Source organism: Talaromyces rugulosus, chromosome VI (genome assembly GCF_013368755.1).
Source record: "Talaromyces rugulosus chromosome VI, complete sequence".
NCBI classification, from domain to species: Eukaryota; Fungi; Ascomycota; class Eurotiomycetes; order Eurotiales; family Trichocomaceae; genus Talaromyces; species Talaromyces rugulosus.
This window is the reverse complement of record NC_049566.1, coordinates 4,962,545-4,978,393: the sequence shown is the minus strand read 5'-3', so window position 1 is coordinate 4,978,393 and position 15,849 is coordinate 4,962,545. Positions and strand designations below refer to the sequence as shown.

The 15,849-nt window shown below is 46.6% G+C and overlaps 3 protein-coding genes across 3 annotated transcripts; all 3 read right to left on the bottom strand.

Moving 5' to 3' along the window:
• Positions 1-2,094: 2,094 nt before the first annotated feature.
• Positions 2,095-6,705, bottom strand: TRUGW13939_12012 (uncharacterized protein; the record flags this gene model as incomplete). The annotated part of the gene is made up of 1 exon (XM_035495116.1): positions 2,095-6,705. The coding sequence occupies one exon, from the start codon at positions 6,703-6,705 to the stop codon at positions 2,095-2,097; it is 4,611 nt and encodes a 1,536-aa protein (XP_035351009.1).
• A 2,731-nt stretch (positions 6,706-9,436) lies between these two features.
• On the bottom strand, positions 9,437-11,261 carry TRUGW13939_12011 (uncharacterized protein; the record flags this gene model as incomplete). The annotated part of the gene is made up of 4 exons (XM_035495115.1): positions 9,437-10,348; positions 10,484-10,998; positions 11,049-11,175; positions 11,250-11,261. 4 exons carry the CDS (start codon positions 11,259-11,261, stop codon positions 9,437-9,439), a joined length of 1,566 nt encoding a protein of 521 aa, XP_035351008.1.
• Positions 11,262-12,405: 1,144 nt separating this feature from the next.
• Positions 12,406-12,657, bottom strand: TRUGW13939_12010 (uncharacterized protein; the record flags this gene model as incomplete). Its single annotated transcript, XM_035495114.1, has 1 exon — positions 12,406-12,657. The coding sequence occupies one exon, from the start codon at positions 12,655-12,657 to the stop codon at positions 12,406-12,408; it is 252 nt and encodes an 83-aa protein (XP_035351007.1).
• Positions 12,658-15,849: the final 3,192 nt, after the last annotated feature.

Below are 15,849 nucleotides of genomic sequence, written 5' to 3'. Positions count from 1 at the left end.
CCCTAACCCTAACCCTAACCCTAACCCTAACCCTAACCCTAACCCTAACCCTAACCCTCCTTTTCCTTTCCCGTTCACTTCTCTCTTTCTCTTTTTTCTACTCCATATACTTGCCTCTCGCTGGGGTAACCACTGGATTATACTCCTCGCACCATCATTGGTAACCCTAACCCTGACCATGATCGACCCCTCTTCCTAACCCTGACCGACACCCTTTCCTTTTATTTTCCATTTCCCCGTCTTTTTCTTCTGCATCGATGCTGGTCCACACTCTTCGCGGTCTTTCTGACAACCCCGAATCTGGCCCCGTGCACCATCATTGGCAACCCTAACCCTGACCTTTTCCTTTTCTCTCCTTTTCTTTTCCTTTTCTTTTCCTTTTCTTTTCCTTTCCTTGTCTTTTTCCTGTTCTTTTCCATTCCTTTTCTGTTCTCTGTCTTTCCTTTTCCTTCCCTATTCTTTTTCTTTGCCTTTTCTGTCCCGTTCCTTTCTCTCTTATATTCCTTTTCCTTTGTTTACTTTTCCTCTCTTTCTCTGTCTTTTTCTGTTCTTTGTACTTTCGTCCTTCTCTTCTGGTTACTGTGTATAATAACCTTTTTGCCGGTAAAATCATGATATTGTACCTCTTATACCATCATTAATAACCTGAACCCTGACTCTCTCCATTCTATCTCTGGTACGATCATTGGTAATCCTAACCCTGACTGCACTGTATTACTACTTGGTCTGTTTTTCCATCCTTTCTGCCTTTCCTATCCTTCCTATCTTTTCGGCTTTTTTGCTTTATCTACTTTCTCTGTTGTTTCACTTCTGTCCTTTTTCTTTATTATATATAACTGCCTCTCGCTGGGATCACTGCCGGATTGTGCTCCTGGCACCATCATTGGTAACCTTAACCCTGACCTTTTCCTTTCCTTTTCCTGCCTGTCCGACCTTTCCTGCTCTTTCAACCTTTCTAATTTTTTCTGTCTTTCTGGTCTTTTCTACTTTTTATATTTTTCTTCCTGTTTGTGCTATTCCTATTCTTTCATTTCCGTCTTTCTTTTTTTTCTATTATATATAATTGTTTCTCATGGGGATGACAACCGCATTGTGCCCCTTGCACCATCATTGGTAACCCTAACCCTGGCCACCATGGGCCCCTCTCCCTAACCCCAACCGATACGTCATCCTCTCTCTTTCCTTTTCATCTTCTCCTCTGCTTCTCCGAACTCGTCATGACACTCTGCCGTCTCCCCGATGATGCCTCAATTGGGCCCTGTGCACCATCATGGGTAACCCGAACCCTGGCCTTGGACAACGATGTCCCTCTTTGCAACACTCTCCTTTCCTTTCTTTCTGGTCTTGCCATTTCTTTTTCTCGCTTTCTTTTGGTATTCTGTTATATATATATTATCTATGTCGATCTGTGTATATATATATCACTCTCTTGATTCAATATTCAAATATATATTCCTCGGACTGGTTTATATTGACATCTGTAAATATATATAATCACTGAATAATGCTTTTATTGATCTGGTAAAACCCCTGCTTCATGCGTGTATATTCTATGCCTTCCTATTGAACTTTCTGTCTCATCCATGTATATACCTGATCTGGGTTCTGATAATCTACCTGATCCTGATGCATCTATGCAAATATTTGGAACTGCCTTGACCGTCATGCGGGCCTATGCCTACAAACCTCTGCTTGACCGTCATGCGGGCCTATACCTACAAACCTCTGCTTGACCGTCATGCGGGCCAATGCCTACAAACCTCTGCTTGACCGTCATGCGGGCCTATACCTACAAACCTCTGCTTGACCGTCATGCGGGCCAATGCCTACAAACCTCTGCTTGACCGTCATGCGGGCCTATGCCTACAAACCTCTGCTTGACCGTCATGCGGGCCTATACCTACAAACCTCTGCTTGACCGTCATGCGGGCCAATGCCTACAAACCTCTGCTTGACCGTCATGCGGGCCTATGCCTACAAACCTCTGCTTGACCGTCATGCGGGCCAATGCCTACAAACCTCTGCTTGACCATCATACGGGCATTTTGTGCTTATGGAACCTCCTCTATTTCTATATTATTGTGGTGTATGTATCTACATATGGCTTATGATTGAATTGGAATCCTCACTGCTCTCGACATCTACCTGCATCGTATCGTCGACCCATGAACACATCCACGTCATCTCTTCTACCAACCCACTACGCTCCTCTCCACGTTTTCCAAACTTCCGCTGAAAATGACGAATCAACGCGGCCTGGTTCTCATGGGGGACCCCTCCCCCGGGCATCTGCGCCAACCGCCGCTCCCATGCTGGCTGGATCACCTCCCGCATCGGTCCATGCAACAACTGCGCCATGGTGTGCGCCGCCGTCTCCAAATATCGACATGCTTCTTTGGTACGCTGATATCCACCATGATCGACACGAACCCATCGTGGACATATCCACTGCGGCGAATGGCACTGAAAACATACCGCATAATCCTCATACCCGTTCCTCCCATCTTCGCGTTGATTCCCGGTCACCTTGCGGATGGTCTCCTCGATCCACGCCGCCGCCTGTTGGCCTTCGGCCCGGGGACATTGATACGTGAAATGCTCGCTGGGTGCCTCGTGCATCGCGCAAATCCGGCATCGTCCCACCCACCGGTCAAAATGCTCCCGGATGGAATCCACCGTTCGCGCCTCACGCTCGATGTGTGATCGTAATTGCTCCCATGGCTCGTTGTATCCTCTCCGCCGGGCATGCGGCATTGTCACCATGGTGAATGCCTCGCTTAACTTTCGTTTCGGGGACCGCGCCGGTGCCGGGACTGGTGATCTGGCCTGGACCTGAACCCGCCTGGCCGGTGATATGGCCGGGGTCTCACTCTGCGTGGTCGGTGATGTGGCCTGCGTCTCAACCGGTATGGCTGCCGCACAACATCCATCACACGCCGCTTCACCCTCCTCGCACTGCTGCCGCTGGTACCCATCCACCTCCCCATCCAAATATGGATCGAACACGCCTCGTCGACATGGCTGATCAATGTACCGCTGTACCTGCTCCAATGCCCGCAATGATCCCGCATCTCGATCGGTCACTGGGTCCCCCCATCCACCACCACTACCGTCCAAAACCATCACCGCCGTGCTGCCCTGCCCATCTCGCCCGGCACGCCCACTCTCCTGGGCATAATCCAACAACGATCGGGGACGCCCAACGTGGATCACACACCGGATGTCGGGGATATCGATGCCCATGCCTAATGCACTGGTGGCCACGATGACGCCGCTGGGCGTCTGTCGGAATGTGCTCAACATCCCGGCTCGATCAATCGTGTGGGAATGGTATGCACCGCATCCCAATGCCTCCGCGACCTGCTCCGTCTGGTGCCGGCTGTTGGCGTACACCACCACCTTGCCGGGCGAATATCGCGGGATCTCCTGTTCAATCCACGCCATGATGGCCGCTCCCACGTCACCACGTCGGCCATGCTCCTGCGGCCGCGCAATGCGGACCACCCGATATGCAATGTTGTGACGACTGGTACGCGCGCGGATCCAATGCACGGTGCTGGGGGGGAAATACATCCGCTGGCACAATCGCTCCTCGTCCTCTCGGGGCATCGTCGCCGTCAACAACAACATGGGGGCACGGTACCGGACCAACTGCCCCAACTGCGTCATCGACTTGCGGAAATCGTACTGGTCGTGCAATGCGATGTGGCATTCATCGATCACGATCCGGTCCAACTGGCCGGTGAACTGCTTGCGGTTTAAAAACGTGCTGAATGTTTCGTCACGTACGGCGGACTCGGGCGTGATTAACACAATCGATGCACCATCGGCGGGTTGCCGGTTGTTCCATGCGACACATTGAATGTCTAATTCCGCGCATCGACGCTGTAAATCATCTCGTAACGACACCAATGGGATGATAACGACCGTCGTGCCACCGCGGGCCATCCATGCCGGCAACATGAACAACAAACTCTTGCCACCACCGGTGGGCATCACGCCGATGACCGGGCTCTGTCCTTGGATCACGGCCTGCACAATCTGCTTCTGTGGCCCGCGAAATGCGGCGTCCGGTCCCATCATGTCGCGCAACGCCTGGTCGACATCCATGCGCTGCATCCGCTGCCACCGTTCCTCCCGGCTGCGCTGCGCCTCGTCCGTGAACCACGATGTGCTGGATGCTGGGGGCGCGCTAAATGGATCGGCATCCGGGTCGGACGGCGGCTGGCATGATGCAAACCCTAACCATGTATGCCAATCCTGACTGCTACCACGATATCGTTCTCGCATGGACGCCATGGCGCCAAACAACTCGCGGCTCTCCCGGGCGTATATGCCACCGGCCGTGTGTGGATCATGCCCGGCCTGACGATCGGCGGCATCGGCCAACAATTGCACCTCGTCCATGGCCTCGGGGTCGTCTCCATCATCCGCCGCAAATCGATATTTGTTGCGTAAATACCGCCGGCTGATGGCAATCGCAACCTCACGATATGATGCAATGTGCAATGATTGACCGCGCAATCCCATGGCACTCTCGCGCTGCAATATGTGTCGTAATCGTTCGGAATTCCATTTCGCTTGGTGTGGGTGGGCGGTCCAAATATGGCTGGACACCTGGTCCCGTTGATATATATTTCCACTGACCACCCGCTCGAACGGCTGCACCAACCACAAATACCACACTAATAACTCACCCACCTCGCGTGGTAAATATCGATGGATGATCTTAACGTCGCCGCTCAATTGGTAACCCTTGTGGTACTGCGCGACCAATACCACCATGCCATCCTCGATAAACATATTACGGATCCCACCCATGGGACTGTTCTCGTGCCGGATGCTCAACAACTCGGGGGCCCGCGCCGGTTGACCCCATGTGAACTGGATGGCCACCAACAACTTCTCTAAAAACGCAGTGATCCGGTTCTGATACGCCATCCATCGCGCCGGATGAAACCCTTGCCCGTCGGCCTGGATGAATCGACGCCGCACGGCTGGGTCCTGACGGATTCGATGCCACATCCAATGCTCCCCATCCACGGGCCATTGCGTTCGGGTGTCCTGTAAAAAACTCCATCGTGCCTGGTTATTGCTGGGGTCGTCATACAAACGGTCCCATGGAATGGCTGGCACGGCGTCGGACGGGCATCCTAATATGTCGTCGATCAATATCCGCCGCGCGTCCTGGACCACCGCGTGCACCATGCCACGAAACTCATTCATGGTGAACTGCCGGTCCTTATAACATAACTCGTCCCCATTCTGCCACTGTACATGGCCGGCGCTGGTCGTGTTGTAATGGATCTTCAACCCATATGTGCGCAAATCCAACATCCATTGCGTGGGGCCTTGCGATCCGCGCACCATGAACCGATCCATCATCTGGGTCACCCACTGCAAACATCCTTTGCGGCCTGGCGAACTGGGTGGCGGCGATCCACCATATGCGCTGTCCCAATCCGTGTGGTCCATGGAACTGGGCAACTCGGCCGCATCCTCCTCCTCGGGCTCGTCACTCAATTCGACGGCTTTCTTCACCACCATGAACCGCGCGACCTTGATCACTCGCGATAAAATGGGCGGGTAATCCTCGGGCGTACGGAAACCGCCCTCACGAACCCCCAATACGGCTGCGGCACACACTAATGCGCTGTCGTACTCCCGTCGGGTGATGCGCTGGTTCAACAATTCGATGCAAAAATCCAAACACGCCCGCTCCACGGGGCTCAATGGCGGCACGGTGATGTTGCTGGCTTCCTCCTCATTCTCCGGGGGGCGCTCAATATCAAATATGGCATCCACATCAACCGTTCTCCCCATGGCCGTCTCCTCCATCGTCTTCTCTATCCCGTCACTCCTATCATTGAAAAAATCGGGTTCGTTGCTGTCCACGGACAACGAATCAATCGACATGGTGTCTCTCTCCTCCTCCTCCTCCTCCTCCTCCTCCCCCTCCTCTTCCTCCTCTTCCTCCACCCACGGTGCCCGCGTGGCCCCGGATCGCGTGATCACCTTACCCTTGCTCACCTGGCGGGTGGGTGGAATCCGCACCGCGTCGACCAACCGCTCCCATGCCATGCGCTGTCGTCGCGTGAATCGATACGGGGGACTGGTCCACTCGTGCGGCTGCTGCGTACGCCAAAAAAACATCAACATCTCCTGCCACGGCCGCACCTGCTTCACGATTGACTCCTCATCCTGGTACGCCTCTAACGGGGTGTACCGCGTCTGATGCTGCTCGGTCCGGATGGCTTCCAACCGCACAAACACCCCAATCTGGTGAATCACGGACAACTGGCTGATCGTGGCCAACCGCGCCATGGCCGTCCAAATGGCGTGGGCTTCCGGCTCGATGGACGGCTGGCCGTCGATATCCGCGGGGGGTGGGCTCACACTCTGTATCAAATCGGGGATGTCGAACTCCCCCAAATACTTCACCCACTCGGTTCGCCGTAACCACGGGTTGGCCTCGTCGACCTGGCCGGCCTGGATCTTCCGATCCGCGGCCTCCTGCACGCTGCGCCAATGCGCCTGCATGTTCTGGATTAACGTCTCGCACGCATCACCGTCGGGGGCCACGGCTTCATCCGTCTCGGGAATAATCGCAAAATACTGCGAGTTGGCCTTGACGGGAAACAACCGCTGGCATTGAACGGGACGGCATGCCTGGTCCTGCTCGTGCTGAATCTGTTTCTGCTCCATGTGGGTAGGCTGTCCAATCTTTCAGATCCAGGACCACTGATAATGCTTGATCCAATACTGCCACATAATAGGCATGGTAGTGCATATATATTAGCACGAATAGGAACTCAATTGACATCAATATCCATCAACAAACGCGACCAACTGTTGGATCACTATGGTCCGGATAGCCGGGATATTCAACTCAATCAGATCATGCGCGATATTAGGCCATGTACAAACATCATCGGCCAATGTGACGCACATGATAGTAGACACATAACGGTGCGCGCAACGCAAATGCGTTTCAATCTAGCTAGGCCACACGGCATGGCGACACTCCCGGCATACCACAATAGGAAACTCCTCTAGTTACTCGAAAAACGTGTTATACATGATGATAATAATGAATTGCCCTGGTAAATGTGATAAATACTAATGCTATCTATAATAGTAATGGTAATCTGTAGTATGGACAATATATGATTATATATAACCATGCCCTAATACGTCAGAACCCCTGACGATCCGTCATGGCGCGCACGCGATATATCCTGGCCACTAGCGCCCGTCGCACCCCAACCAAAACAACCTGAAAAACCCGTCCTTTTCAATTAACCACGACAGCGGCACGATAACTTGAATATCGCTCATTCTCCGGTGACGAGCGATTTAATGGTATGAAAATAACTGGTCCAATTTTGAGGGCGATCAGGCGACAAAACCTGATTGTAGTCTACAAAAGTTCGTGATTGTAGTCTATGACACTAACCCTAGATTTAACTAGCAAAAATAACCCTAAAATAGAGTTTGTGATTGTAGTACAGTTCACTACACTCAGGTATTTTGGTTAGAGTTTGTGATTGTAGTACAGTTCACTACACTCAGGTATTTTGGTTAGGGCAGCTATCACTAATCTACTAATACATGTCCTAAGATATGCCGTGTCTCCTTAGAGTCTATATATAATTTCTTATAGTATATGTTATCTCATCTATCAGTATCGTAGTAGGTTCTTGTGGGTTAGTAAGTTTGTTAGTAGGTTAGCTTGGAGGCGCTTCTCCAAGTGTTTAATATCCTATTTTTGGCAGTTGAAGCGCGTCTACCTATCTGGTATGAGATGATTGGTGTGGGTTAGGTTGAGAAGAATGGATGATCTATGTTTATCTACATGTTTAAGCAGCGTCAAGTCGGCCTGTGGTGATTGCAAACTGTATTGACGTCTATATGGCTTCTAGGTTTGGGGTCTAGTTTTGATTGTCTGATAGTAATTTTTCTTCTAAGAAGAAGGATATATTGCCTTGGTAAATGTTGGTACATTGTAGCATTTCTGTCTGATATGCAGTCTACTTCTAACATTGAAAGAGGAAGTGCTCTATAATCTCTCTTGCTTGTCTACATGCACACTGATCCATCTGTGCTGCATTGATTCAGTAGAGATATTTATTCAACCTTGCCATGCCAGTCTAGAGTTAAGCTAGCACGCTCGCTTCTCTCTATAATAGTCAATTATACAGCTATCGGGTATATTTCTCTGGGAGTGCTGCATCCACTCTCTTGGCGTGTTTTCCAACTTTCTCTGGTAAGGCTTTGTTGGTGCCTACTTGGGATCATGCGATGTTGAGAGTGGTTAATTTCATTCTGGGGAGCTCTGTATATGGAGTGGCATCCTTCTGGGTCACTACCCTGGCTTGTTCTTTAGCTAGGCCCAATAGTTTATTATCTTTGCTTATAGGGATCCAATAAATTGCAATCTAGTTTCTGTTTCTCCGTAGTCTCTTAATTGACTTATATATTTAACAAACATGTTTCTGGCCTGACTGTTGTCGCGGGTTTCTTAGTGTAAGCGTAGCCGCTTTGTTGTTTGTAAGCAGTATGATTCTATACAGTTTCAGTCTATATAAGTTGCTTAATATGTGTGACATTGCTGCTAGCTTCCCAGAGTATGGGTTCTGTTCTAATCTGACGCCAAGTGTGATGAAAAAGGTCTTTACTCTCGGCTTTTTATATCGGGGAGGCTGCTTCTGGAAGACTCCCCTGAATCTTACCACTTCATTCCGTGCTGAGCTGCTTACTGTGATCTGCATTGATCCACCGGCTTCTGTCTGTGTTTCTGAGGTTCCCTGAATCTCGGTCTGCATTTGCTCCTCCCATGGTGCTAATGTGAATGGGTTAATGATTTCCAGTGTTTCTATTTTAATATCCTTCAATACGTCTGCTACCTGATACAACGGTGACCGGTGGAATCTTCTGAACTTCCTGATCCGAGCGGTGTTCCTGCGAAGTGGGTTCGTTTCTGGTAGGGTGTGGATATCCGTCCATATCTTCACGGCCCGGTGACGTGATACAGGGAGATTCGAAACTGCCTTCACCTTCAAAACTCTCTCTTAAACCAATTCTGCCCCACTGCGGGGACGCTAATAAATAACTAGTCTAAGTACAGTTAAAGCTGCATGTTACATGTTACCGGGCTATGGTTTTTACGTACTCGTTACGTTACAACTGCTTGAAGACACGGCACGCTCGAGGACGCTGGACTGTAGAAATCAGGCGAGGCAAGGAAAGAAATAATTCGCAGGAAGCTTCTCGAAGAATCCTAGTGGCAACATTAAAAATTTAAATTCCTCACTCGTCTCAGGCCCTCCTTTTCAGAGACATATTAGATAACAAATAGTAGATTCAGGGTTATTCTTGTAATACACTAAAAAGCAGAAGTCGCTTTCTGGATTGCGAAAAACAAAGTACTAATGCTTTAAATTCTTTTCAATTTCTTTGCAGCTCGTTCGGTCTTGTGATGGTTTGGACTCGGGGCTTTCTCATAGCCTGCCACGGCTCGCTGGTACATCTCCTCTTCCTCCTTCAACTTGCCTTGGTCATGGTAGAGAACCCCAAGATTGTAAATGGAATTAAGAGTGGATATATGATTTGAGCATAGGACCTTCTTATAGCCTGCTAGGGCTTGCTGGTACATCTCCTCTGCCTTCTTCAACTTGCCTTGATCATGGTAGAGATTCCTAAAATTATTAACTGTCGTAAGGGTGGATGTGTGGTCTGGGTCTAAGGTCTTTTCATAGCCTGCTAAGGCTCGCTGGTATATCTTCTCTGCCTTATTTAAATTGCCTTGATCATGGTAGAGAATCCTAAGATTGTGAACTGAACCAAGGGTGGATGTGTGGTCTGGGCCTAGGGCCTTTTTATAGCCTGCTATGGTTTGCTGGTACATCTCCTCTGTCTCTTTCAACTTGCTTTGATCACGGTAGATAATCCCGAGGTTGTTAACTGAATCAAGGGTGGATATGTGGTCTGGGCCCAAGGTCTTCTCACAGCCTGCTAGGGCTTGCTGGTACATCTCCTCTGCCTCCTTCAACTTGCCTTGATCACGGTAGAGATTCCCAAAATTATTAACTGTTGTAAGGGTGGATATGTGGTCTGGGTTTAAGGTCTTTTCATAGTTTGTCAAGGCTTGCTGGTATATCTTTTCTGCCTTCTTTAAATTGCTTTGATCATAGTAGAGAATCCTGAGGTTGTTAACTGAATTAAAGGTGGATGTGTGATCTGGGTTTAGGGCCTTTTTACAGTCTGTTAGGGCTCGCTGGTATATCTTCTCTGCCTCTCTTAACTTGCTTTGATCAGAGTAGAGATTCCCTAGTCTATTAAATGCTTCCTAGATAGCAATGTTACTATTTGGCTGATCGATATTCTGCTTGTGATATATATAATCTGTATGAATGAGCAACTGCTGTTGCAGTTCCCAATAGTTTTGCTCATAATTGCTAGGTACTATGTAACCAACACATACTAGTGCTAGATCGTCCAACCGACTTGCTTTCATGTCATGTTCTGTTAGAATAATGTGACGACACCAATCTTGTACAACAGGGTGCATTGTGTAGCTTCCATTTCGCTGGCTGGCCTCGATAAGTGAGAATTCGATGAGAGTCTTTATGGTTTTTTTGAAGACAAGGCTGTCTGATATGACACTATTAAACCACACTGGCTGATTCGTGCTATAAGCACCACATTTCACTAACTCATACCAGATGTCCCGATTATCAAAGCGGGCAAGTAGTAGAATCAGTTTCGCTGCGTTTAGGTCTCGTTTCTTGATTTCATTATAGGAAATCAACCATGTTTGTAGCATATTACTGTTTTGGTATTGGCGTTCAGGGCTAGAATATGACTGGAGATTGCGCCAGGATTTCTGGTAGTGGTCTAGGTACTCACTGATGCTGGTTCCAGTTTCACGCATGTATGCACCTGCTATGACAATAGCTAATGGTAATTTATCAAGACGGTCTGCAAGGGCAATAACATCTGTGTGAATTAGCGTGTTGGCAAAGTATATAGAGAGAGGGACTGAATACCTTGGTCAACCTCCTCTGTTCTTATTAGATCTGGGACTGGCAGACTGCTGCGCTGTAAGAGCAGTTGAATAGCATCCTTATATTCAAGCTTCTGGATTGGGAAGGACTCTCCTAACTCGGTTAAACTCTGAAGTTAGGAGGTAATTAGAATAGAACTGTGATCTATAGCGGGAAAAAATTCGCTAATATTATATCCATTACCAGGACCTCCATGAACGGAAGAATATTGATTAATATTATTAAATATAAACAGCCAGCGCGAGTTTTCTGATATTGCCAGCCACTGTAATACTTACTTAGTATATTGTTCTGTTTTCTCTTTATTTATTGCTTTTATAGTCTAGGCCTGGCCTGGTAACCTAGGTAGAACTAAGCTTAAAGATTGTAATAGTGTCTCTCAATTCTTACTACTTAACCAAAAGATGGCAGTAAAATCATCCTTATGGTCTCGTGCGAAACAGATTGCTAATTGTGTTTTTCCAATACCACCAAGCCCATAGAGAATAGCGACTGTTCGTGACTTAGGACTCCCTGGTTTTAAATAATACCATAGGCGTTCTAGCTCCTAGTTTTATCCTAAGAAGTTTTCAATCACAGGCACATCGGTAAGGTCAAATAGGACATGAAATCTATGAACTAAAAAGATACAATACTTTTTAGCAATAAATAACTAGATAATAAGAAATATAGAACCCCTCTACATACCAGAGTCTGCCAGAGTATTTCATGCCATCGGAGTATGATCAATCTGATTAATTAGAACCACTAAAACAATCTCTTTTATATATATTGCCACTATAGCAGCTATATATTTTTGCCATTCCTTATTTTTGTGGAAGTCAGTATAGTCATAGATGCCTTAAATGACTAGGCATAGAAAGTCATTTATAAGTCCTGCTGCTTCCATTTCTACATAGGACACTTTAAATTTCTAAGCCAGTTGATCTCGCTGTCTACCATCTTTTACTACTTGATTTACAGATGTAATAAGTCTATAGTGAATAACTAGTTCATTGTGACCTCGCGAAAGTTAAGAAATTAGTTTAGATAGATCACAGTCCGCACAAGTATTATATAACCTGTGAATATATTCTGTTTAGTATAAACAGTCCTCTTGGCTTGGTCATACAAAGTTTGCAGCTCCTTTAATTAGGATGTTGGAGAAGAATTTATGGACCTGACTATCTCCCATAAGGTGATACGCTTAGAGTATTGTAAGAGCGATTAACAGAATCTTAGGCGGCCAATTAAGCATACCAGTCCACTGGAACTGACCAGCGTTTAATGCTTTACCAAGATCGTATTGTATCATATCTCTAAATATTTCCTCTGGCTAGCTCATAACTACATCACCTAGTCAAATATCTGCATTGCTGCTTGGTACTCTACCGCCAATGCCGACCAGCAGATCAAAGCAGATGAAGTGGAAACTAAACAGTAGCTGCATCGCGACTGTTGTAGCTAAGATATTACTATATGTGCCAACTAGTAAACAGGCAACAACGATATTATGGTCCCTAATATTTCTAAGAATATATATATTTTGATCTATTGATAGGGCAGGTAAGCTCAGGTGTATTGTGTCTAATATCAGTTTTGCAGCCGCCATCTCCAGCGGCAACGCACAGATCTATCTGACTGTGTAATCGTCGTGCAATTGAGGACTTTAGCTAGCCATCATAGACTGGCTATTCATCAGATTTCGTCATATCGTGGCGGATTCATTTATCTAGAGAATGAGTCCAGATACAGCGAATGTGAAAGTGTGTCAGGAGGATAAGAAGCAGACGTAGACGTAGACGCAGACTGGCGAGGCTGACTTCGACGCTTGATAGTGGCGATCACTCCTGCAGCCTTGTCTATGACATAGCCTTGAAAAGTTATCCCTATATGGTTTTTTTCTTTCATTAGAATCGCTTGTAAAAAATAAACTATATTATAAATCATTTGTCACATAGCTAGCAAGAGATAATCAGCGTATCTATAAGTATGAGGATGGGTGTAATAATAATGGCTGTCGGAATTTAGGTAAAAATATTAGTATATTGTAAGGTTTTGTAATCAGATCAGAATATTATACGTATCCACTTATATAACATATAAGGCTAACAGAATACAGTTAAGGTGACCGACAAAAGCTTGGCAGTGGGGCTGGGATTGAAGAGAGAGTGTGTCTTTGTGAAGCTGGTTTCAAAATCGGTCGAAAATAGGTGCGGATAGCGAAACCGGCTTCACCTGCTACACACTCTTTCACTTGATTTAACCCCACCTTCACATTGGTGGCTTACACCCACTAGAATAGAAACAGTTAGTATAAATACTAGTGCAATTTAAAAGTATTATTTGTTTCATGTTTTGTTCAGAAACTGACATAACACCGCATATATGATGAAAATACTAACTTTTACCAGCCTAGTGCTGTACGCAACGTTTTCAACAAAACATGACAATACTTTATAATATACCATTAACCTGATGCATGTTACGGTATAAATAAGCGCCTTGGCAGTGGGGCATAATTGATCAAAGAGTGTGTAAAATGGTGAAGCCAGTTTCGAATTCGACTGTAGTATAAAAAAACTTAATCTTCTGATTTCAAGTCTGTTCATAGAGTAAAAATGACATCTCTCGGCCAGACTCAGCTTCTCATACAAAGCAGCCGTCCGCTATCATGGATAATTGCTCCTTCTATCTATTTTGCTGGTTTCATACACTCTGGAACTTTCCCAAAAAGTATCCCTGCTATCCTTTTCGGGGTAGGGCTGTCATTCCCTACATGTCTAGGTAAGTTTATTATATTGGCAAATGTATTCTTGTTAATCTCTCAAAGCCATCTGTTCCTCACTCTAACAATCTATAAGTCACATTTGGAGTGAATGATATCTATGATTACTACTCTGACAAAAGCAATTCGAGGAAAAGAAGCCCCTGGATATATGGAACTTTACTTCGTGAGAATGACCATAATATTGTCCTCCGAGGGGCGAAGATCGCAACGTTTATAACTCTTCTTCTGGCTACACCTGCGTCGGTTCAATGCCCCCCCCTACTAGCTTGTACTTTATCTTTTCTTTTCCTGTCATGGGCCTATTCATCCCCCCCGTTCAGAATTAAGGAGAGAGTCATACTCGATTCACTCTCAAATGGTTTAATGTGCTGGCTGTTCTGGGCATCTGGATATATTCAAGGTGATGATAGAACTGGCGATATTGGCAAAAGTTTCCATAGTGGATGGGCTATTTTCTTTTATGCATCCGCTTGCCACAGTCTCGCTGCCGTTGCGGATATTAATCCAGACAAGCTTGCCAAATACCGGACCACCGCCGTAGTATACAGGGAGAGATTCGCCGCTTTTCTTTCCATTACGTACTAGTGAGTGGTTTTCCTTTATGCGTGGAGTGAAGAATACTGACTTCAGCTAGCCTCTGCGCCGCCATCTTAGCCGGAAGCTCCACAAGTATAGGTATGGCAGCCTGCGCAGGTATGCTAACCTCTATGATGGTACTTGCAGTACCACATCCGCATATGGCTCAAGTATTTTGGCGGCTGGCTTTTTTAGGATCATATTGTGGAATCATAATTTGGGTCTCACAGCGATTGCTCAGTATCATAACGAGCCAAAAAATCAGAAGTTTTTGGTGAAATTGTGATACTGAAATGAGTATATGAGACCTTAATATGACAAGGATTTACGCCGTTTTTGCGAACAATGCATCGCGAAAGGATGGAAAATCCATAGAACGATTATATTTAACCTGCAATTGCGTTACTATGTATCATTGTTAACGTTGGCCACAAATTTTACCCACCGTAGAATAGATACCTATATTGAGTCATACTCCAGTACATGTGGAAAATCATGAAAATTGAAAGTCGTTCCAAGGCACTGTTTTTTGGGGTTAATCTTCAACTTGAGCTCTCTATTATGCTACACTATCTTGCAAAACCGGCGTCCGCATCAAAAACTGTTTTTTGGATTCTCAAACCCTAACGCCAAGTCGCGCTAAACCTCTTTTGATATTTATCCGAGATTGTTTGATACAGGTATTGTATGTAAGCAGTATCATTAATACAGTTACCGGGTCTTTCATTGTCAGGTGTTTTAATGATACAAGATTTTAATCACGTGGCCAGAAGCCACGTGTATCTTTCCATCTACCCCAAATCCTCCGGCAGATCCTCCCGGAAGATCTGTAAATCATCCCCATAAGCCAAGCCTCATGGCACCTAATCTCGCCGCGTCGACCTTGCAACTTATCTATGACATGATATTAAGTAATGACCTGACTGTCTCCAAGATTGCTGAGGCTGCTGACTGCAGTGAGCGTACGATCAGAAGAATACGCTCCAACCTGCGCCTGTTCGGTAACATGAAAGCGCCTCAGAACCCAGGCGGCCGGCCACGAAGTCTTCCACCAGTTATGGTGAAAGCCATGTGTGATTACCTAGTTGAAAAACCTCACTTATATCTTGATGAGTTAGCTCTTCATTTATATGAGGATTTTGGTGAAGATGTCACGGAATGCAGTATTAGCCGTGCGCTTAAACGCGAAGGTTGGTCAAAGAAGAAGTCCAAGCAGCAAGCACGAGAGCGTAATCCCGACTTACGTGATGACTACTTTCACATAATCTCAAATTATTACTCTTATCAGCTCCTCTTTGTTGATGAAACGGGCTGTGACAAGCGGATAGGAATAAGAAGGACAGCATGGTCTCCACTTGGTATTAGCCCAATACAGATTACAAAGTTCCATCGTGATAAGCGATATCATATACTTCCAGCATACTCCTAGGATGGCAT